Source organism: Pelobates fuscus, chromosome 5, assembly GCF_036172605.1.
Source record: "Pelobates fuscus isolate aPelFus1 chromosome 5, aPelFus1.pri, whole genome shotgun sequence".
Lineage (NCBI taxonomy): Eukaryota > Metazoa > Chordata > Amphibia > Anura > Pelobatidae > Pelobates > Pelobates fuscus.
Window position 1 is genome coordinate 357,873,053 of NC_086321.1, and position 25,459 is coordinate 357,898,511.

At 38.1% G+C, this 25,459-nt stretch overlaps 1 protein-coding gene across 1 annotated transcript; it reads right to left on the reverse strand.

Annotated features, from left to right (window-relative positions):
- Positions 1–940: 940 nt before the first annotated feature.
- LOC134611786 (bactericidal permeability-increasing protein-like) lies at positions 941–24,973 on the reverse strand. Its single transcript, XM_063456005.1, has 15 exons — positions 24,821–24,973; positions 16,366–16,480; positions 15,626–15,754; positions 13,079–13,234; positions 11,830–11,893; positions 11,479–11,542; positions 10,551–10,642; positions 9,485–9,661; positions 8,963–9,022; positions 7,792–7,959; positions 7,493–7,560; positions 6,211–6,253; positions 5,363–5,426; positions 1,765–1,841; positions 941–1,593 (listed from the first exon to the last, which is right to left on the reverse strand). The coding sequence occupies exons 1-15, from the start codon at positions 24,930–24,932 to the stop codon at positions 1,555–1,557; spliced, it is 1,428 nt and encodes a 475-aa protein (XP_063312075.1). The 5' UTR covers positions 24,933–24,973; the 3' UTR covers positions 941–1,554.
- Positions 24,974–25,459: the final 486 nt, after the last annotated feature.

Here is a 25,459-nt window from a genome sequence, read left to right on the forward strand (position 1 = left end):
CTGTGTACAAACAATATCTATCTTGGAATGGTGATTCGCTGCCTATTTCTTCTACCACTACAGACCACTGGATGGAGAAACATCTAACATAAGGGGAGCAAAGATTTGTCTAGATTTATAACAGGGAGTGTGTGTGTGTGTGTTTTCATTTTTTGTAGGATCTGGGATCCACAGTAATATTGAGTAGAAGGAACAGTTTCTGATTAACAGAGTAGGTCTGTCTATCTATAGACCACATCGAGGACAGAATGTCAAGACCGCACCAGTTATGGACAGCCTTATGAGCTGTGTAGGAGTAAATCTGAGGGAACATCAACCCCAACAGAAACCTTCATAAGACTGATCTATAGTGTGGGGAAGGCTTCTATGTCCAGTAATTTACACAAGATCTCCTGGTTTCGATTATCTATGGGTCAATGGTGGGGTGATGACCTCACGTGACTTTATCTACATTCCCTTGAACAAATTTTCAAAATGAGTGGGTTTTTACCAATACTTCTGTGTGTTCAGCGCCTTGATTGCCCCTTTTGCAAGTTGGTTCACTCCTGGATGTTCTTCACATTATGTGATGTGAGGTATCAAACGTAAAGATTAGTTCCCAAATAAGGATACTCCATATGTAGACATAATGCCAGAAGGTTTCCACTGCCAAATTATAGAAGTAATTTCAGGAGAGGAAGTACATGCTGCTCATAACACACAGTATTTTATTTAAGCAACAAAATACATATATTTTTCCAAAAATCAATGCCACTTTGAAGCTGTTCATGGGACAAAAAAAATTCTATGATTTGTGATTGTAATACTTCTAATAGAGTTATCTTTATTAACATGTAACTGATTCTCCTATTGGCTGTTTCTTCAATTAGAGGAATTTAGGCACACCGTTCTACTGTCAGAACAATCACTATAGATATTTATTTAGCACTTTGTCCCAACAAATTTCTTTGTATATATGAACCTATCTATAAAATATATATTATGACTTATGGAATAATTTGCCCTGTATAAGTCAGAGATCCTTCAGTGCAATAAATTTTAAAACAAATTAGAGAATGTTGTTCGTCTGTGTTGGAAAAACAAAATGCTAAAAGTTTTCTGTGATTCTGGCAGTCTACAGACCATTTGTGTAGTTTGGAATTCAGTGTCATTATGTACATCAATCAGGGATAGGCAACCTTCAGCACTCTAGATGGTGTGGACTATATTTCCCATAATGCTTTTCCAGCATTATAACTGTAAGAGCATTATGGGAGATGTAGTCCACAGCATGTGGAGTGCCAAAGGTTTCCCGTCCTTGACATGAATGATGAATTGATGAATAATGGGCATAGAGGTGGTATGTCATGTCAGGTAGCTCCTTGCTGGCAATCCGTATTGCAGCATATGAAGGAGCTGTCTTCAACAACATATCACAGCCTGCTGAGAAAGGGCTACAAACATGGGAGAAGATCTAGCCCAACATTTTCAGTTAAAATTCCAAGAATTTAGGGTTCTAAGAGTCCAGTGAGCAGTAAGTCAGTGCTCTTCTGCAGGCAAACTGCTCTTCTCCGTTTATCCATAGTGAACGTTTGCCCCAAACAGGAGGAAGTGCTGAAAGGAAGATGGGATGGATCAATACATATAGTTTTCACTAATTAATATTACCAATATTTACAAAGTGGCAATACATTACATAGAAGAGGGCTTGACTGATGATCTCACTGTATTGTAAATATAGTATTTCTCAGTATTTCCTCAGTATTAGCATGGGATATAACTAACCTGATAGGGCTTTATGACAACGTCCGAGAGCTGTATGTGATCTAGGAGAGGAAACGGGTAACCCTTTTGAAGAATGTCTGGAAGAGGAAGAGTGATATTATTTAGTGTAGTTTCTGTATATAATATATGATTATAACAATTTGCAAGTATTTATTTCGGGTAACAAAATTAGTGTGAAACACAAGAGAAAAAACAGTCAAGCACATGTCAAGTAGAAGTATAAGAAGATGCTTTAAGAATAATGTAAATACAGTGGATGTCCAGTCCAACCCAGCAAATTGTATTTATTATAAAGATATCTCCTACATCATGAAAGACATGTCCGGGGTTCATGATGTCATGCCGTACTTACCTTTTCCCAACTGCTTCCTCTTCTATTCCCCATTTCCTACTCTTTCTTTATTTAATTTTTCATCTATTTCTAACTAAAAGCGTGTGCAATCATTAACGATCGATATCCTATTAGTCACTTAAACCAATCGAAGCCCATGTGAGCACTGTAACCATATAAGCCAACATAGCAAAATCAATAACATAACAAATAAACATGTCAACATTTTTTTTTGTGTTTTTTAACTATCTCAAATAAAAAAACAAACTTCAAAGTCTATATGGAAAATTATAGGTTAATTACAAACTTGTCACCAATTAGAATGACTCATGTCCTTGATGATCTGTAACTCTCAAAATGTGATTGTGAGCACTTTGAAAACTGTCATGCACTTCCATCCGATATGCTGGATCAGTGATGTATCCTGGTTTTGTGCTGCCCTAGGCAGGACAAAACTCGCACCCCCCCCCCCCTCCGCACCACCCCATCCTTCCTCCCTGCCCCGCCTTCTAAATACACACACACTCACTAACAGACACATACAGTCACTAGCAGACACACACATTCACTAACAGACATGCATACACTCTCACTAACAGACACACACATAGTAACACACTCCCTAACAGACACACTCCCTGACATACATACACACACACACACACACACTCACTAACAGACACACACTCACTAACACACACACTCACTAACACACACACACACACTCACTAACAGACACACACACACACTCACTAACAGACACACACACACTCACTAACAGACACACACTCACTAACAGACACACACTCACTAACACACACACACACACACTCACTAACAGACACACACACTCACTAACACACACACACTCACTAACAGACACACACACACTCACTAACAGACACACACTCACTCACTCACATACACACACACACACTTGTGGTTTTTTTTTTTTTTTAATTGACCACCCCACAGCCTCCTTACCTTTGGGAATGCTGGGGGGGGGGATTCCTCCTCTCCCTGGTGGTCCAGTGGCTGCTGGGCGGCAGGTCGGGCGGCGCTGGCGAGGGAGCACTTCCCCCTGAGCTCTCTGCTCAGGTCCCTTGCGCGCCGCCCGCAGAGTGAGGCTGGGAGCCGGAATATGACATCATATTCCGGCTCCCAGAATCACTCTGCGGGCGGCGTGCGAGGGAGCTGAGCAGAGAGCTCATGGGGAAGTGCTCCCTCGCCAGCGCCGCCCGCACGGATTTTTACATAGCCGCAAGACTAACAATGCCTTGTTAGCCTTGCGGCTAAAACGTCCCTGTGCTGGATTGAAATATATTAATTTATAAGTAAAAACATTTTTAGATGTTCATGAAAGTTCTAAATGAACAGCTGCATTGGGTAGTTCAAAATACCAGCATTTGATTGGTTTTATTTGATTACAAACATAAATAAGAAAGGGTTAGTTTAAATAATTATAGGGTCATTGTACACGGAAATTATATTTAATCCATTTAGAATTCAGTAAAATAGTTGGCACACATTATAATTGATAGTTGTCTTTATAATAACCCTCTTGTCTGTACAAGCGGCCCAGCTAAAATCTTTTATTTTGCGTCATTTCTTTTAATGCTCTGGTGAAGTTAATTTGATACTCATGGTTTGATACAGTGAATGCTGAAGTCATTCATCATTTATTCATGACAATAGTCTGTATTGTTTTGTCCTGATATTTGTAAACTAAGTCCTAACCAGTGTTATCTCAAAGTACTAAAGAACAGCACAGCACACGGACACTTTTAAAAGGGCTCTGTACACTGATCAGCCACAACATTAAAACCAGCTTTCTAATATTCTGTAGGTCCCCCTTGTGTAGCCAAAACAGCTCTGATGCATTGAGGCATGGACTCCACAAGACCTCTGAATGTGTCATGTGGTATCTGGCACCAATACATTAGCAGCAGGTCCTCTAAGTCCTGCAAGTTGCGAGGTGGGGCCTCCATGTTCCATCTGTTGCTCCAGCACATCCCACAAATGCTCAGACGGATTAAGATCTGGGGAATTTGGAAGCCAAGGCAACACCTTAAACTCTTTGTCATGTTCCTCAAACCATTCCATAATTATTTTGCAGTGTGACAGGGTGCATTATCCTGCTGAAAAAGGCCACTACCATCAGGGAACACCATTGCCACGAAGGGATGTACGTGGTCTGCAATATCTCTAGGTAGGTGTACGTGTCTAACTAACATCCATATGAATGCCAGGACCCAAGGTTTCCCAGCAGAACGTTGCCCAGAACATAACACTGCCTTCTTCCAATAGCGCATCCTGCTGCCATTTCTTCCACAGGTAAATGACTCACAGGCACCCTGCCATCACCCTGATCTAAAAGAAAATGTGATACATCAGACAAGGCCATGTTCTTCCATTGCTTCATGGTCCAGTTCCAATGCACACGTCCCCATTAAAGGTACTTTCAGCAGTGGACAGGGGTCATCATGGGCACTCTGACTGGTCGGCGGCTAAGTAGTCCCATACACAACAAACTGTGATGCGCTGTGTGTTCTGACACCTTTCTATCATGGCCAGCAATTAAGTGCTCTTCTATGTGATCATATCAGACACGGTAGCCTTCACTCCTTGCATACCACGAACACCCCACAAGACTTGACATTTTGGAGATGCTCTGAACCTAGTCAACACTATTTGGCCCTTGCCAAAGTCACTCGTAACTTTTCGCTTGCCCATTTTTCCTGCTTCCAACATATGAAATTCAAGAACTGACTGTTCACTTGCTTCCCAACAAATTCCACCCCGTGACAAGTGACATTGTATCTATATCATCAATATTATTCACTTCTTCTGTCAGTGGTTTTAATGTTGTGGTTGATCAGTGTATAAAACAATGTTTACGAAGTCATACGCATTGGTTTCTACTTAATAGTTTTGGATAAACTTTTAAAATATATATTTTTTTAATATGAAAATATTAAAAAATATATATAGCTTATATGAATATATGATTTGAAAACATCAAAATATTAAAATATTTGTCAAAATATAAAAGGATTTTAAAAGTTTATCCAAAAATATTAAATTAGCTGAAAAGCTCATCCAACAATATTAACTATTAAACAAAGACCCAAGTCAATTAACTAAAGGAACTCTCAAGCATTGGCAAGTATATAACACCTCCCGCTTTCTATTTGCATAAGAAACATCTGCAGTGTTAGTGTAAATTTAGTTACATATTGCTGGGCATATTAATATTCTGTCACTTACCGTTGACCCGAGGAAGCAGTATGTTGGAGACATAATAGTTTACAGCCATATTCAGTAACGATACCTAGAATACAATTATTACAGAGAACTTTCTGTATGCAAAATAATCATATAAAGGACATTTGTGTTAAATATAAGTCATGGCCAATTAAATCTACCTGATTAGAAACATGATTATTACTATAATGTGCATTATAATATGCAAAATTAAGTGTAAAAGAACGCTCTATGCACTATAACCACTACACCTTATTGTAGTGATTATGGTGCAAGGAGTGTTTCAGTACTGTCCCTCTATTTTCTAGACTGCTCTTTAAGAGCAGCTTGACCAAAAACTATGGGAAGCAAGTACTAGCACTCACAGCCATCAATGGTTACCTATCATGCTGAAAAATGGTTGGCCATAAAAAAAAAAAATCAATGGCACCGAAATACTGCTTGTACCATAACCAATACAGTAGACTGTATCAGTTATAGAGCTTGGAGGGTCCAATTAAATTTAAACAAACAGACACAGAATAACAAGGGTCAAAGTTCATTTTTCTTAACAACTGAGAATGTTTATGATGTATCTGTATTTCTATGTTTATCTACTTATTACATACGTTATGACAATAAGACGTATTATGCACACCTTGTCTTTTGCGAAAAAGTGTCTTAAATAAAGATTTTTTTTTATTCTGATAAAAAAATAAATAAGGTTCTTAAATGCAGAAACAAAGATATCAATTATACGGCAGTTCTGAGCAGAGAGAAAGCAGGATTAGTAAACGGTAAAATGTAAGCTGGCATGTAAGCTCTAAAAATCTTTAAATTCGATTTTGCCTTGTTAGTCACTGAGTACTTACCGAGAAAGGCCCAACATCGGAATGTTTAAGTTCTATCTGTATTCTACAAGCAAGAATCAAAGGAAGTAAATGAGAGTTCATTGTTCAGAATAAGATTTACATTATAATTATAATAGACTTTTAATAAATTAGTGTAAATATTGCACACAGGACTTGATTCATATTATATAAGATACTCAGATGCCAGGTTATTGGCACGTGATTGTCTTCCTCCCTCCCAGCCATGGGAGGCTAATCACATGCCCCTCGCGAAACGTATACAGTAACAATCAACTAATCACATGCCCCTCGCGAAACGTATACAGTAACAATCAGCTGGGCTGGGAATGTTCTTGAGTAGGATGTAAATGAAAACCTTGCTTTTCCAGAATCAACAAACAAACATCTACAGACAGGTTAACACGTATTTGTCATTTGGCTCTGTGCCAGCAATCTCTGGGAAACGCCTGATCCAAAAAGCCAGTCCCTATCTCCCCACTACAGCCCGCTACCAATACCCCTCCTGAGATTAGGTTCTGGATCTCTGCATGTTTGAAGGGTAATTACTAGACTTTCAGCCAGTTCATCCAAACCAAATTCATTTTAATCCACACCTGGACAAATTTATCCATCTTGGATTTACTCAGTGAGTCATGCTCAATAAATTAGACCCCTACCTGCCAAGTAAATCCTAGGCAAATTGGTTCACTCCAATGTGGATTAAAAGGAATTTGATTTGGATACATTTTTGCACAAGTCTAATAATTATAGTTTTTCTTAAAGGTAGTGGGGGTGACTGCCGGTAAAGGCCACATCCTACACTAAACCTGGACATATTGTACATTTAAAGGCTGGGCCAACACCCAGTTGCCCTCTTGTTGGGAGGCTTTGTTCACTTACTACTCCCATTGAAGGTGAGACAAGGTGACCTCTAAATGAAGAAACAATGCAAATTCCCAGGTGTGGTCATGCATAAGGGTGGATTAACCATCATGGAAATAGAGTATCTAAAACATGTTGGCATTGACTAGGTTTCTATGAGCTAGGCATAGAGACAGACTTAGTTCTTCATGTTGTAAGATGTAGAAGAAAAATTTGTCTGTCAAACTATTATTGAAATGTGATTGAATACAAAATAAAGACATTTAAGTGGAAAAAAACCCAACTAAATGAACATCTATCATCTTAACAGGACTGCTTTCTAATTTAATAAAGAAAATGACAAGTTTGAGGTATAATCTCTAAATGCTTGGTAATGCATTTATATCTACTCTATATCTCTATTTAGATCTACTCTACTTACTTGGAGAGTTCCAGGTGACCTTGAATTCGACCTACATTGATTGCAACCTTTGCCAGAGCTTGTGTTGTCTGGCGATGAGACACAGTAAAACGGATGGTTATTGGTCACAAAATTCAGAGATATAAGATATAACATATTCGAATTACATTAGCAAAAATTAGGAAATTTGGTAATGACTAAATGTTTCTATTGCAGTACTGTAAATACTGCTATTTTCCCAATTAATAGAAATGATATTAGAATTTTCTACCCAATCATTTTTTTCATATATGCAATACCAATAAAATAATTCCACTAACCAATTCGAGAAGAAATAGGGGTACTAAAGAGGAGTTGGGTAGAATGGCATATGCCTGTATATCCAATACAGGTGAGATGGTTAGGTTTCCTGGAACTATATTCAGTGATGGAGATGTGGGCGATGAAATCTGCAGTTTCATAAGCATTTCAGGATACATCTTGGAGATCTGTGAATAAATTCAATTATTAAAAAGTTGAATCAGGTAAATTAGTCAATATAACAAGTATTTAAAGGGAAACTGATGTGCCCCAATGTCACTAAACTTTATTAAATTCTTTGTTAAATGTCATCTATATATTGTGCTGGCAAAATTGCTAGCAAATATATAGATTTGTCAATATTTCATTTAAAAGATTGCTCCCTCCCCCTCACCCCTTTCAGCAGTCAGACCCTCCGCATTCATTCAATGCTGAGGTCTGGCTGCATCAAAACACACCGAAAGGCTGTTCTCAGTTGGGTTTATGAATCTCACATGTGCGGCTCAAGCATCATCACTTCTCCCGGCACCCTGCGTGGAGACCTGGCAAATGACGGGTTTGTAAGTTCTAAGCGCAGCGTAGTCATTTCCCAGAACTCCACTGCACATTGCACGTTTCCTTCACCTCTCAAGCCAGGTTATGACAGGAAATATGAACAAAGTGATTTCTGATGAAACTCCGTTCAATGGGCTGATGTGCTGATGATGGAGTTGGCAAATTAATGTCATCTGTTGGGGCTGTGCCAGGTGTAGGGAAGCCATCCAACGCCGCTTGGCAGTACTAAAGATACCATTGACGCCTATGAAGGTGGACTTTTGGCGACGCTGGAACCATTTGGAATGACATGAGTGTACTTAATAACATTATGAAGCTTCAATTAAGATAAGTAAAAACAAAAAAGAATTTTTGGAAATTTTAAAGCTACAGGGACATATTGTAATTTTACCCAACAGATTCACATTAATGTCTGAACATCAGCTTCAGGTGAACAGTACAATCAAAAGATAGCAGGGAGGTAAGAATTATATAGCTTAATTATATATGCTTAATAATAACTTAGATGCAGCTGCCCAACAACTCAAGCTGTCTTACTATTATATAAAATCAGTATATAGGGAAAGAAGGAGAACACATACAATCATATTGTTATAATATTTACATTACTACTTGACAATAGAATTAATGACTTACCTGTGGTATCAGTGCCCCAAACGCAGACGTGTTGAGTCTTATAGAAAAGTCCTTGGGTATCTACATTGATAAAAAAGCAACATGAAATGTTTCATAATTATATAGTTTAAAATTCTTAACAATAAAAATGTGCAAAAATTTAAAGAGAAAGTGTGTCAATCAGGGACACTAGATAGAAGAGGTCTCCATCGGTGGTAATGGAACGTACCATCTATGGAGGAGAGGGTGGAGAAGTTCAGAGACCCATTACCTGGAATCTTGAGTGAGAAAGAGTAGACTCTGACACATTATACAAATACTATGGCCTCAATTTAATATTTATCCAAAAATATCAAACGAAGGCTAATGTTCCTTCTTCAATCTATTTATCAAAATTACTAGGTCCGGTTCCTTACTTGTGTTTTAAAACTGTAGATTTAATAAGGTTATTAAAAACATGAGCTGATTTATATGCCATTCTTTAGAGCTAAATAAACAACCTCCCTTCTACGCCAAATATCCTCTTTAATGCATCCCTCATACCATATCATCGGTGACATTGAAGACAAGGGCTCCAGCAGACTGATACACAAAGCCAGCTGAGTTGAAGAGATATTCAGAGGCTCCAAAGTAAACCATGAGACCGTGGTCATCAGGCAAGGACAGAGGTGGTGGAGAGAAGGGAGGCGTAGAACGATGAGAGAGCTCGAAAAATTCTCCCTGTAAATACAAATTGAGGTTACTGATAGGGCCTGTGCTTCTATACACAACAGTGCTCTATATATATTTACTGTGTATGACATTAACAGACATTATATATATTGATTTTTTTTCAAGATATCAAGATATGATATACTTCTAAAAATGCTTTTGATATTTTCATATTTTGAAAAAAAAGTTTACCCAAAAATATTAAATCATTTGAAAATTAATGTATGGCTTGAAAGAAAGACGAGACAGGGGGGATATGATAGAAACATTTAAATACATAAAGGGAATCAACACAGTAAATGAGGAGACTATATTTAAAAGAAGAAAAACTACCACAACAACAGGACCTTAGTCTTAAATTAGAGGGGCAAAGGTTTAAAAATAATATCAGGAAGTATTACTTTACTGAGAGGGTAGTGGATGCATGGAATAACCTTCCAGCTGAAATTGTAGAGGTTAACACAGTGAGGGAGTTTAAGCATGTGTGGGAAAATCATAAGGCTATCCTAGATATAAGATAAGGCCAGGGACTAATGAAAGTATTTAGAAAATTGGGCAGACTAGATGGGCCGAATGGTTCGTATCTGCCGTCACATTCTATGTTTCTATGCTTCTATCCAAAAATATTAAATTAAGGTCTAAATTAAAGAATGTTACTAAGGCCTTGATTAGGCCTCGAGGCCTAAATAAACTACGTTTCTGAATTTATTTATCTGCAATGTTACAATGGCAAGTGCTCTGCAGGGCTGCCCCTATAGTGTAAGCAGTGCTAGTCCCTTTACTGCAAGAGTTTCCTATGTATATATAGTAAAAGAACTGAGTTCCCATGGATTCTCACTGCATTAGCATGCTGCTGCATAGGCTTTAAATGTTGAAGATTCCAACTCAGATAGCATACCTTCAGTTGAGCATCTACATAGTCAGCAGTCACAGTCGGGCATCCCATTAGGGAATAATCAATAGCTGCTACCTTGTCAATTTTTGCAGTTACTGTAAAATATAAATAAATATAAAGACAAAAAAAGAATTACCTATTCTCTGTTAGAAACATTGATAATAATCTCGCATCGTTCGTACTAGGAACACAGTGAAACTATCTGTCAGTGAAAGTTTTTAAGGTGAAACTTCTCTCAGAGCTCGATCTGAGGCATGGATATCACAAATTACTGTGAAAACAGAATCCACAGGAGATTTTTGGACAAGGGGCATAAGTAGCATATATGGAGAATGGGAAAAAAATCTGTCTGCTTTGGTGATACATAATGAGACATCAATAAATCCGAGGAATGGTAACATTTAGCCCTGCAGTTAATTCTTTTTGTGATAGTGCTATGGTAAACGAGGTGATGGAATTTAATTTTTAAAGCGAAAGTCCCCTGCTTTGTTTTATACTTTACTAACTAACTGGCTGCTTTAACAATTCAAGGACGTTGCTCGTACTTTCTGTTATTCCAGCAAACTAATTTTAGACTACGCAGCAACAACTGAAAAATCACAAGCTTTTAACAGAGATAAAATAATGGCTTTAAAATTGTTGGCAGTCTCTTAGAACCTACCGCCTGTGTGTTTGTCAGTCGTTGGGGCTCCTCAGCACAGCCAGAAAGGTTCAGGTTAAAGCAGAGGTTTCTAAATAAAAGTCCATTACATTATGGTCTATCGTATAAAAACACATCTAAATCTATACGAGGGTCTTCACCACTGAATAGTTTTCTCTAACACGAGGTCAGTGTCTAATCTCCACGCTATTGTAAGCTATTTTTTGTTTTGTTTTTGTCGCTGGGTAGCGGGTGATTATACTCACTTTATTATTAGATAAATTACTTTACCTGGAAGGGTCTGGATTAGAGGTTCTAGCTGACTATTAATAGAGTCAATTACACTTGGACAAATCTGTAAGGATAAAAGACAGTAGTTTAAAACCATGAAATCATATTTTGTGAATCAATATATATGCGTTTGTGCACACAGTGTATGTATGTGTGTTTTGTCACACTACTCCAATCCCAATCCACTAGATTTCAGGAAGGAAACTGCTTCTTCAACTTTGGCAAGATTTTTTTTTAAACAAAAGTTTTTGGAGTTGACACACAAAATGAGAAAAGAAGAGAGATGCGTGCATGCTCATCATATTATACGTACTGATTATTACACGTCAAACCTGCATCTGCAAATTATACCTTGTCCTCTAGTGCACTTCGTAGGCCGGATTCTATGCTGTCATGAAATAGGTTTATGAGCCATCTGTAACAGAAACAGAAACAAATATCACATATCTTTTAATGCATTAATATTAGACATATACAATATTGAACACTGTATGGTGTCTCCATAACTCTAAGACTTCTCCAGTCACAAGTTCTAAACATTATTCTTTGTTTCTAAATCCAATGATGTTACTTTCTTCCCGTCTACATATTGACTTATCCCTTTAGTTTGTAAGTTCATATGCCATCTGCAGAGAACATTGGATACAAAGTACTTCAAATGTTGGACTAAAACCTATGGGCACTGGACTCCAGTCTTTCATGTACATATTATGACTTACTACACACAGCAGTCTCTCATAGATATACTTTGTTAAGAAGGTTCCTACATGTAGGATTATTGTGAAGATATGTGCATTTCTCCCTGTGTGCAATAACTGTGTGTTGTGTGTGCAATGTCATTGTGTGTCCGTGAGTTGTTTGTGTTTCTGTATGTGTACATTGTCTGTATATGTATATGTCAGTATTTGTAACTGTTGTGTCAGTATGTAATATGCTAGTGTCCTTGTGTGTATGTGTGGTTCTGTGTCTCCCCACTTGAACTCCTACAATCCACTCTGCACAAGTGTCTATCTCCATTTCCTTGTCACATTTATCAGTCTGCCCCAACTTCCCTTCTCCAGCTCTGCCTCTTAACCATGCTTTCCCTATATCCTCCAATATGTCTCTCCCTCATTGTTATCCTAACATGTCTCTGAAATCTAAACTGCACATCTTTGATTTCATCTTTCTTCATTCCACCTTCTCTCTTATTGTCTCTCCTTATCTCTCCTTCTACCTTGTTTTGACTGGTAGTGAGGTTGAACAATATGTGAAATCCTCATGGCGGTGCCTCCAGCACATACACACGGGTGATTAACGTTCACACCTTTCATCTCACATGCAGTGTCCGCCCTGGGGTCACATACCCAAGGAATGCATTGTGTATAAAATCCTGCTTGGTCTCACTACACAATCAGTGGAAAGTTCAAAAGCACCCTATAATATGTGAATAGGGTCTGAAGTTGCAGTTTTGAGTGGTTCAGATAACTGGCACCATAGATTTAAAAAAAATTATAAACTTTCCCCATGGATCAGAAGAGTTTGCACTTGCCTCAACGCAGCACTGCACTGATTTGCGGGAAGTTCCAAAAAGCTCCTCAAAGACCTTTTATGGACTTACCCAAATGATCCAGAGAAATGCACGTCAATGTCTGCAATGTGGCAGCTGCAGTCAGAAGGACTAACTGTGGGTCTCCCAGTAGCGTCACTCCCCAAACTCAGTCCCACGGAAATGCTGATTCCTTCCACCTTCAGATCAAAATCTCCATCATCGGATCTATAATTATTCATAAAGGTGGCATCATTTAAGGGAAAACCGCTTTAAGATACAAAACAAATATACTTTGCAGTAGTGCCACACAATATATTTATATTTTCAGTACACAAATGTAACATTATTATTATTGGGATGAAAGTCTAGCACCCATCAGTTTGTGTATTCAGTAAACATTGAACAATGGAGTCTACGTGACACATGAAAAGGGCCATGCTTTATAGTTTGCATCAAAGTTAGTTCTGGCTTGAGAGTGTCTCATATGGTTTGTAGCTTATTCGAGGCATTATAGGAGATGCCTTTCTATAGGGAAATCAGTCCCATCCATAAGTTCTCTCCAGAACCAAAAACCCAAAAAGAAAATGATTGGCAGACAGTCACAAAAGGAAGCCTCTTTTAATGGTGGCTCTGTATATCTCATAAAACTGTACAGAAAGGGTGAATTGCATTCCACATTACTTGTAGTATCAGTGGGCAAACCAGGATTGGGTGAGAGATCTCAGCTAGTTCCTGGTTTCTGAAGACATCACAGTAGAAGCACCAGATATGGATTTGCAGCAAATAAGTGATGATAATAATAGATGAGTTTTATTTCTATGTGCCTATAGTCACTTTAGGTTAAGGAATACATAGTACACACTTGGGCAGGGATGAACCTTCTGTTTGCATAATGAGAAGGTGATAACCTATCAGGACTGATCAACGGATATAAATATAAACAGCTGGGGGGCGGAGCTAGCAACCAACTGAAGCAGACGTGCACAAGGAGAGCTCCGCCGAAATAAGCCGGCAAAAAGCTAATTTATCACCCAAAAGCCTACTAATCTTAACCAGCACTAAGACACCACATGATGGGGAAGAAATCAAAGCACCAGAAGGCATCAAAGCCAATGGGAGCCCGCGACATTGGAGACCTACTCCTCCATCCTGCAAAGGCCGCAGAATCCTTCGCGCCAAAATACAATGGCGACACGACCTCGGCCTCCTCGGGGTGGGATATGACCGCAGTTAAACCGTTTCAACCGGCCAACCCCGGTGCCTCGGCTTACACCACCTTCAAAGCCCAGAGGGCTGCCAAACACCCATCAGGCACCTGAGGACTGGAGGGGGTTAAAGGGACTCTGGCGAAAATGACTGCCTGACAGAACTGCCGCCGGCCCATACCTATGCTGAGTGCGGCACCACACAAAGTCCCGTAAATGGAAGCACGACGGACACCGTGCCACACTGGATAAGCGCACAGTCGCAGTTATTGACCCATGTTTACAAGTTTTTGTTTCCAGCAGAACTTATATATTTGTATACTTCAAATGTTGTCCCTAACGGTGTCAGTACTAGCCTACCCACTAGCACAAGTTATAGTACCAACCCAAACCTACTCACATCAGGCAAAAGACAGCTAGGGCATACTCAAGATTAACACATACAGGCACCAATCTAAGCTCAATAGTGCCCCACTTGGGGAAAGATGTATTGTGCCTTTATAAGTTTATAACTCCATGATAATCTCTTTCACTAAGCCTGTTAACAGAACACCTGTTACCTAATAGCCTTCTTCATAGGACCCAGTGGCAGCCTTGTAGTCTACTAAGTTGAGCCAGCATGTTTAACTATTTGTGTTTTTATTTATCTACAAGACTTAGCATACACTTAATGCCTAGCCGTGAAATAAGCATCCACATTTAACTCACTTTACTGGATCAGTATGCACCCTCTCGGGTAATGGTACAGTTAATTTAAACTAGGTTAACGTTACCTCTGGAGGACATTATAACATATAACAATATAAAACGGTCACTGTTTAATTATGCCATGTTACTGCTTCCATATGTTGACTAACTTGTTAACTTTTAGCTGCTTCTAGTCTAATCTACTGACAATTTGTATGTTTCTATTACCTCACTATGTTTTGGCTTACTGCGAAAAAGCTGGTTTTCTTAAAAAAAAAAAAAAAAAGTGCAGCACATCTTGACCTTATTTGTTTAAACATTGTCATTATACCTCTTGTCATAAGTCACAGAGTCATTACGAAAGCTTGTACTTAACACTGCACGTCCAAAATAAAGAATTCAAAAAATATATATATATAAACAAAAAATATATATACATATATAAACAGCTACTGATACTGATATTTTAGCACTTTGATGGCCCAAACTCAGAAATCCTATAATCTTCATAACAGATTATGATGTCTAAGCTATTTTTGCTTAGAATTTTTTGCCCGAAGTTTGAGCTATTGATAAATTGAGATTAACGATTGGCCATGTACAGGAGATATCAGAAATCAGGTTTTTGGGGTGTTTTCCTCTTAATTATGCAAAGGTAAAAGCATACAGATAGGTAGATGTTTCACATTGTCACATCTAATGAGTGAAGGTATAATTTTCTTACATAAAGGCATAGCGTACTTTCCACTGTCCCCCCAGCTGGATGAAGGCTCCAGAGATTGTCACTTTTAGGCCAACGTTAGGGAGAAGGCTTACTTGTGAACCAGGAAGCTGGACATTGCGGATAACCAGACTGTAAGAGGAGAGTATATTTGTTAATATCAGAAAATGATGTACAGACATTGTGTTGGGACTTCTCCAAAGATAGATATTATAATACATTTATTTGTAACTATATCTACATAAGTGATAACATATTAAACACATGGTATAATGTAATGACACATACTTTTTAGATAGGACATTGGTTGGATGATCCATTGATTTAAATAGTTTAGTCACTGATAAAAAAAAAAACCATAGTTTGTGATGTTCTTGGAGACAATCTGTCCAACCCACCTTCTATATAGCTCTTATTCGCTATCAAACCTTGTTCATTCCATATTTCAGAAACTGTCAGCAATACTTCTTTTACATGTGTCAATAGTGCCTCTTCCCATGAATTGAAAAATAAATACGATCCCATTGTGCCTGGATGATGATGGAATTGGATTGGTAGCCATTCACCCCTTAAAAACCTATCTACCAAACAAGCCGTATGCCCAACTGTGAATCTATGTACTCTGAAGTTTAAAATAAAGAATCCTGAAATTGTCAAACTCTCTTTTAGTAATCCTGCAGAAGTTTACTGAAGATTCTGACCTGTTATTGAATTAGAATCTTCATCCACCTGGTTTTGCTCACCTGTGGAAGCTATAATGCACATTTCCAATGACATCAACGTGATATGATCCCGAAAAGTCGGGCAGTTGAATTTTCCATAGTTCCTTCTGAAGAGCAATCATCCCTTGCTGCCTGGCTGTAGAATGAAATGGAAACTATATCTGTGAGATGACAATGCTGTATGTTCATGCAATTCATATGCTAGTATTTATAAAATATCCAGTTGAGTAAAAAAAAAATATTTTAAAAACTGTTATAAATTTAGTCCATCCCTCAGCTGTCAGTGTATTCTTGGTAGACGACTAAGATGACAGCTGTACGGCAGTGATACATGAACAGGCAGTGATACCTTTTGCAGGCAGAAGTCTGCTTCTTTGTCACAGTAACTACAGAGCATGTACTGTAGTTGCTATGATTACTCCTGTAGCAAATGCTAGAGCTTGCTAGAAGGGCATATGAACGGAATGATAGGGCAGGTGGAAAGTGGGAGTTGGAGGTATTTGTTACACTATTGTAACACCCATGAACCTCATACAATGGTGATGCTGGCACACTAGAGAGGAGATTATTATAAGTTAATCAGGCATTTTATTAGAAGTTAGTGATGGTACTTTCTAAGTATTGTACAGCTGTATGCGTCCTGCCTCTGAATTTCCATGTGTCCCTCTAAAATGCTTTGTTTGGAAAAATTTGAAGAAGTGAAAGTAAGTGACGTTCTGTATTTTAACAATTGTTGCTAATAGATGCCTTAACTTTTAGTGAAGTTTGATAAGAGACCAAACCGTATATTTAGTTTTGTTTTTACTTCCATATTTTGGTAAACCAATAACCATGGTTGAATTCAGAGCTAACTGCCGGATGTCTGGAACCATCAACAATCTGTGTCTTAAAAATGTTATATAAAAACGACATTTAATTCTGGTCTTTAGAGTGAGTTTCTTACATGCACACTCGCTGTTTTTTCTAAGAAGCAGCAAAACAGTAACGGTTGTGGCTATACATTTTCGCATACCTTTACGGCCCACAGCAAGAGATTTCTATTTTATTCTAATTTAAATTTTTGACCAGCACACTGCACGGTGTCTGTAATTAACTAACAACTATATAATATAGCAAAATATCCATCAATCTATCAGTGTGTCATATCAAGTGCTGCTCACATCATATCATTTGCTAAATTCTTCCTCTTTCTATTTGATTCTTTGCAAGGTAAACTTACCCGTTCATACTTCTAAGATTTAAATATAGTGCCATATTGAGTTGGATAAAAATTAAATCACGCCCCAGGAGAAAGATAAATGTATCCCCCCCTCCGCCCCCCCCCACACTCCCCCTAATTAAATAATAAGCTGGTATTCATTTTTAGTAATACCAGTAATTTAGTTTTCTAATTTTTAACTTGGCATGTTATGTTTAAAGGAATGTGTATATAATAAACATTTGTTCGTGGAACTTTTGTTCGTGGAATGAGCTGTCTGTGATATAGAAATCTAGGCATCTAATGGCAATATGTTCCTCTACCCTACCCATTCCTAATCTTAATTTCATTGGCTATCAATGGTTATGTTTTTAGGCCAGGACAACAATGTATCTACTCTCCTATTTAATAGTCTCTATCATTTTTGCCAAAGAGGCTAGCAAAGCATATATATATACACACATAAATAAATACAATAAAAAAGGCTGCGCACAAAAATAAAATCCAATGGTTTAGACAAAAAAGGAGAGAATAAGTCCAGCTATTATGTCCTTACAAGTGTCCTTGGTTGTTGAGGTCTTCTACTTGTGTAGTGGTATCACTTAATATGAAAGATAAAAAGGAACAAGGAACAACCAATGGTGTAGTACGTAAAATTCAGATATAGACGTGAAAAATAATAGTATAAAACTCACATTTACCAGAGCTAATGTCCAGCTCTGGAGTGAAGTGCGTACAGCGGTTTAATCCCCGCTTATGGGATATAAAGCAGGTTCCTCTCCGTGAGTGGTTTTCAATTCTCGGGATAAAAAGAAACAGCCAATAGTGCTCACTGTATGGCAATATAAATAAGAATAATAAAAAAATGTACTTACAAAATAAGAGCAGACACACTGCTCTTTGATGACAGCTTGGGTGGATTGATCCCCACCTAAGGATTTCTTTGGGTACAGGAAACTTCCAGGAGTATTCAAGGTTTCTTATAAAACCAGTAAAAAATGATAAAAATAACAATAAAAAGCCAGGGTAAAAAAGAAGTTATGTGTCTATAAAAAAGATAATTGGCACAAACAAATGACCAAAAAATACTTTAATATATAAAACACAATATTTTTAAATATCCATAACGCGTTTCGTTACACAAGGACTTTTTCAAATGGAATAACATGTTTAACCTGGCAGGTAGATATTATATAGGAACATAATTACTTGAATTTTGGCGCCAAAACTTGGTCCATCCAATCAGAATTAAAAGCACGTTTAAAACTTAAAATACGTTAATAACTTAATAGAAGCTTTGTTTGTAATATAGCAGCATGATTCTAATTAATATAAATCAACATCCCCCAGGTAGACCTATCGTCTCTGGGATAGGCTCACTTTTAAGCAACCTTTCACAATATATTGACACCCTACTCCAACCTTCGGTAAAACTTATGAAATTGTACTTAAAAGACTCCATGTCACTTTTAAAATTTTTAAATGATTTTACCTGGAATAATAATTTTATACTAGTCACTTGTGATGTTCAATCACTTTACACCATTATCCCCCATGATATTGGTTGCCAAGCTATAAAGGAAATTTTAACTCAAGAAGCTAGGATTCCTGGTATTCAAATCGATTTTATAATAGAAGGTATCAATATTATTTTAAAAAATAATTATTTCTGGTTTTTAGACTCTTTTTATCTGCAAAGGAGAGGTACTGCCATGGGGACCAGGTTTGCCCCCAGTTATGCCAATTTGTTCATGGCTGACTGGGAAAATGTAGCCATCTGGGGCAATCATACCTGGCGGGCAAACCTGGTCTCTTATTTTAGATACATAGACGACCTTTTTTTTATCTGGGATGGACCAGAAAAACATCTTATTGATTTTATTAATCATTTAAACACCAACAATAGAGGCATTATCCTTACACATGCATTCAGCAAACAATCAATCAATTTTTTAGATCTTAATATTTTTATTAATAAAGGACAACTCCAGACAAAAACTTTTTCAAAAAAGTATGTGTAAATACAGCGATAGACAGATCCAGTTGCCACTACAAGCCTTGGTTAGAGAGTGCTCCTAAGAGTCAGTTTTTACGCCTCCGTAGAAACTGTTCAGAACTCATAGATTTTAATGAACAAGCAGAGGTTTTAAAAAACAAATTTATGGAAAAAAAATATTCAGAATCAGATCTAAATACCACAATTAATACAGTGAAACAAAAGGAACGAAATGAACTTTTGATATACAAAAACAAAGAAAATAGTGAAAATATATCACTTCCAGTTATTTTTAATTTTAATAATAAAAGCAACGATGTTAAAAAAATAATAAGAAAACACTGGCACATACTAAAACACGATGAGGTACTCAATCCCATTATACCCGCTCACCCAAATATTGTTTTTAGAGGAGCACCCAATTTTAAATCAATTTTAACTACAAATTTTACTACAAAATCTCCTCCAAAAAATCTATCCTTTTTCCCTCAGACTAAAGGTTTTTATAGATGCAAATTATGTATTGTGTGTAAAACTGTGGATCATGTTATTTCATCTAAAGTTACAAAATTCATGTCTAATCAAACCAAAAAAGTGTATGATATTTATGATTTTATATGCTGCAATACGAAAAATGTTATCTATCTGCTCGAGTGCCCATGTGGCCTCCAATATGTGGGGATGACCACAAGGTGCCTAAAGATAAGACTGAGCGAACATTGCAGAAATATTAAAAATGGATACCTAAACCATACAGTATCCAAACATTTTATTATGCACAATAAAGACCCACGCCTATTAAAATGTATCGGTATAAAAAAATGCTCTACCTCCTGTCGTGGAGGTGATATAAAAAAGTTACTTGGAAAAACAGAGATGGAATGGGTGTATAAACTTCAGACTCTTATACCCCATGGCCTCAATGCAGATTTTGATTTACATAATTTTTTATAAATATTTATGTAATTTGATGCCTGTACCTTTAAAGCAAGGTTTTACTGTTATTTATTTAATTTACATATATCATGGTCTTATTGCTACCTGTTAATAACCCAATTTTTTATTATAATCTTTTATTTATCCTGCTCATTTTACTAGTATTGGCCCCTTTTTAATATAAGGTGTATTTGTTCATTTTATCAATAATGTATTTATGTTTTCTTCCCATATTATTCCCCTTATTTTACTAGTTCCCTTTGGGTATTTGCCTCTTAGTCTTCCGTTTTAACTACATCTCCCATAAACCATTTCGGCCTCTATTGCCGATAATCACGTGACCATTTTCAACTGTCCATAACTAATATTTGGCATTTTCGTTTTCTACAATTTATCCCTGAATTAACATCAGACGAATATGGGTAAATATATGTCTAAGTTTTAATGTGATTGGAAACGGCCGTTGCTCGCGGCCAAATTGAACTACATTTCCCACTGAGCATTGCGGCTATGCTTCCGAAATGCGGAAGTGACGCCGGTCATGTGACCGTTTTAAAACGTTTAAATTCATACTTTCCCACCCTCGTTTTTGATTTATATTAATTAGAATCATGCTGCTATATCACAAACAAAGCTTCTATTAAGTTATTAACGTATTTTAAGTTTTAACGCTCGCGGCCAAATTAAACTACATTTCCCACTGAGCATTGCGGCTACACTTCCGAAATGCGGAAGTGACGCCGGTCATGTGACCGTTTTGAAACGTTTAAATTTATACTTTTCCACCCTCGTTTTTGATTTATATTAATTAGAATCATGCTGCTATATTACAAACAAAGCTTCTATTAAGTTATTAACGTATTTTAAGTTTTAAACGTGCTTTTAATTCTGATTGGATGGACCAAGTTTTGGCGCCAAAATTCAAGTAATTATGTTCCTATATAATATCTACCTGCCAGGTTAAACATGTTATTCCATTTGAAAAAGTCCTTGTGTGACGAAACGCGTTATGGATATTTAAAAATATTGTGTTTTGGGGGGGCGGGGTCTGAGCGCAGAGCTGAACAGACGCATGCAGGCACAGCTCCCGCTCTGCATGGCGCTCAAAGCGACTAAACTGCACGATAAAGCCCAGAAACGCTATAAAACGGGCCACCAGCAGACGGGTAAAGCTACGCTGAACGTTCTGATACCAGACATGAAGCTAACACAGCCAGATTACCGAGATTCGAATTCAAGGCCTAGCACGGCAAGCAACCTGAATGCCGGGGGAGGCGGCCGATCCCCCGACACAGGGACGGCTAAGCATGACAGCTCTCCTGTTCCCCTGCTACCCCCCCCTATGGACCGGTGGGGGTCATCCCGGTCCCTGCTGGAAACTCACACTCACCTGCCACGGGGAGAAACACCGTCTGACGGCAAGCTACACGAGGCGCCCAAGATGGCCGCCATGCACCATCTCGGGCAACACACAACGGATCTGAGGCTCCAGCAATGGGGATCGCACTTTGAAACCCGGTTCAATCAGATCTGCAACGCATTTTGGAGCAGCCTACAACATAGGCCTCCGTCCCAGACCCCTCAGGCAAAACGAGAAATCGCACCAGCGGCAGTCCGCCTGTCCCACTCCGGGCAGAGGACCCACGCGGGTGGGCACCCACTCCGCCACGCTTCCAACCGGACGGCTCCCTGCAAGACGCAGAACTCCGGGAGTCAGGTACGAAGACCTGCGGTATCTAAATCCGCCAAGCGGCGCCGCACAAAGCAGCGAACAACTGGGAGGAGACGGGAAAGGGATGGACACAGCCAGCATGGGAGCCGACCCGGCTCTGATCCTACATACCAAGCGGAGTCCAAACGGAGAGACCCGAGCGACCACTCTCATGAACGGGCCACACATCAAGCGAAGAGACACCCCATGCAGAGGATCAGAAAGGCTGTTTACCGTTTTACATGCCCGGCGAGCTTCCCGAACCGGGGGATTGGCTGAATCAGAGACACTCTTTGCACAGCGGACACTGAAGCTAAACTCAGAGTCCGCCATGATGATGATGGACGCTATCTTGCTACGCCATACCGCAATTACCATACCGTTCTCCAGCGGATACCTCACCTAGCAACTGCTAACTGTATGACTCTCTAACCTCTCAATGCCTATCTCATATTATGTTATGTTTGTGGTACCAGGTTTCTAGAGACCTAACACTTAGTTGTATCACGACACAAATAGAGCATGTTATGCCCTGGGTGAATAGAAATATATCTACATAGGCAGACTTTAGCGATGTTATATGATGTTTTCCAGCTTATAAACCCATAGTTCAGCTTTGAGGTACACCCTTTCAAACAGCTACTGGTACTACACCATCAGGGCCTCTATACTATGACTAAGACAGCACAGCAAACTAGAATTGACAACTAAACGTCAGTACATCTCATGATACTATAGCTTAACTTACTTTATCGACCGTCACGTGGGCATGTTCATGTCCCTATACTGGCGCCTGAGGTTACAGCATATATCAGTAATGTAGCGTTTAAGTGCCTGCCAGCATACGATGGGTGTATAGCCTACTGAATGTCAGGAAAACGTAAATCTATATCTAAATACAGTCTATCTCCACCTTGAGCAGTATAGTGCCTAGCTAAAATGTATAGATCGGGGCAAAACATCTAACTTATTGCCTAACTACTGACCAGATCCACTTGACCTAACGTAATCTTGATGCATAGGCTCCAGTTTATCCTTATTTACCTGATTTAGGTTTACTAGCCTAGAATAATTAACGTTGTCACTATCTCAATATATTCTGGACTGCTCTCACAATGTATGTCGTAAAAGCTGTCTTATTAATTAATGCAACGCAATACATGTCTAAGCTCCAGTGTTATATTATTTACTCGTTTACCCTAGCATGCTAAACTAATAATTATTAATGTTTACTGACCTGTTAACCTCATGTTAAATTCTTATTTTTTAAAAAATATGTACACATTTAACTCACTCCGGTTAACCGTAACACTTCATGCTAGCCTGACCATTCCAGTACTAGTATTGTTTTATTACCTAATCTTAATGTCAGTATACGTCCAGATCTTCAATGTTTTATGTTGCCTGTTCTACTGACACAAGCTGTAGTTTAACCCTGAACTAAGCATGACACTTATAACAAAAATGTGCAGATGTAAACTATGTCGATTAAGGGCCGGTACCTGCTGTTGTGGCAGTGCCGGCGTGTTTGTTATCACTATGCACGTCAAAATAAAGAATTAAAAAAAAAAAAAAAAAAAAAATATTGTGTTTTATATATTAAAGTATTTTTTGGTCATTTGTTTGTGCCAATTATCTTTTTTATAGACACATAACTTCTTTTTTACCCTGGCTTTTTATTGTTATTTTTATCATTTTTTACTGGTTTTATAAGAAACCTTGAATACTCCTGGAAGTTTCCTGTACCCAAAGAAATCCTTAGGTGGGGATCAATCCACCCAAGCTGTCATCAAAGAGCAGTGTGTCTGCTCTTACTTTGTAAGTACATTTTTTTATTATTCTTATTTATATTGCCATACAGTGAGCACTATTGGCTGTTTCTTTTTATCCCGAGAATTGAAAACCACTCACGGAGAGGAACCTGCTTTATATCCCATAAGCGGGGATTAAACCGCTGTACGCACTTCACTCCAGAGCTGGACATTAGCTCTGGTAAATGTGAGTTTTATACTATTATTTTTCACGTCTATATCTGAATTTTACGTACTACACCATTGGTTGTTACTTGTTCCTTTTTATCTTTCATATTAAGTGATACCACTACACAAGTAGAAGACCTCAACAACCAAGGACACTTGTAAGGACATAATAGCTGGACTTATTCTCTCCTTTTTTGTCTAAACCATTGGATTTTATTTTTGTGCGCAGCCTTTTTTATTGTATTTATTTATCTTGTTTTAAAGGGTCTGAGGGATTCCCTTTTTTTAAGGTTGCTGCCAAAAGTTATCTAGCGCTGTCTTATTCTTTTTATTTATATATACACACATGTAACTATGTAAGTCCGTCCTTATCTTGTAAGCACTTAAGGAATTATGGGTTATTATTATCAGATCTTATTTAAAAAATAATCCAAATAGAATCTATGCCGGTTTAAACATGTCATCATGCTGACTAATAAAAAATAGTAACACAAAGTAAAGCAGAACAGGATAGTACTAGCAACTCCTAGGATGATACAGCATACTTAACCCCTTAAGGACCAAACTTCTGGAATAAAAGGGAATCATGACATGTCACACATGTCATGTGTCCTTAAGGGGTTAAACAATAGTAATAAATGGAATATAAAACATACCATAGTCCAACCCTTTCTGTGTGATCCTCACCACAAACCCTGGGTTTTCGGATTGTGTCCCAGGGCCATGAGCCAAAATGAGAATCAGGATGAATGTCTGTACAGATTCCATCGCTCAACGTTGTGTAATCCGTGTTCTAATGTCTCGAAACAAGTGAAATCAGAACAAGGAAGGAAAAGGAATGAGGAAGTACCTTCGAGAACACATTTGGGGCTGTCCCTCAGTCCCTGCAACCTTATATTTGAATAATTCGAGTAGCACAATACTGACTTTCATTTATATTGATGTTGAAAAGCTAATGTGACTTTTGTTTAGTTTGTCAGTTTAAGAAATTGCTGCTGTTCTGTATTTTGCAGCTACATAAATAAAATATTATAGAAAAATCTAAATGTATGAAAGCATTGTCGCATAGTCAGAGCAAAGAATGTTTCACCCGCTGCATTCATTGTTTTGTCCCTTATTAAATTTGCTGGTTTAAAGGACACTGACGTGAACTTATCAGTGGATCTTAAACAGGTTATTTATCTAGATTGTCACGGTCACCAATCATGCAACTTGGAAGTTCTATTGCAGGTGGTTTTAACGGAAACCTACGAACAGGCTCGCTGGCTAGCTTATTACTAGGGCCTGTGAGCCAC

Excerpts from the sequence above, each read along its gene's own strand:
- LOC134611786 (XM_063456005.1), bottom strand. The coding sequence starts at position 24,932 with ATGGAATCTGTACAGACATTCATCCTGATTCTCATTTTGGCTCATGGC. Across the intron at positions 11,543-11,829 it reads GAAGTGCACTAGAGGACAAG|ATTTGTCCAAGTGTAATTGA; the intron begins GTATAATTTGCA and ends TTATCCTTACAG. Across the intron at positions 1,594-1,764 it reads TTGTCATAAAGCCCTATCAG|CACTTCCTCCTGTTTGGGGC; the intron begins GTTAGTTATATC and ends TCTTCCTTTCAG.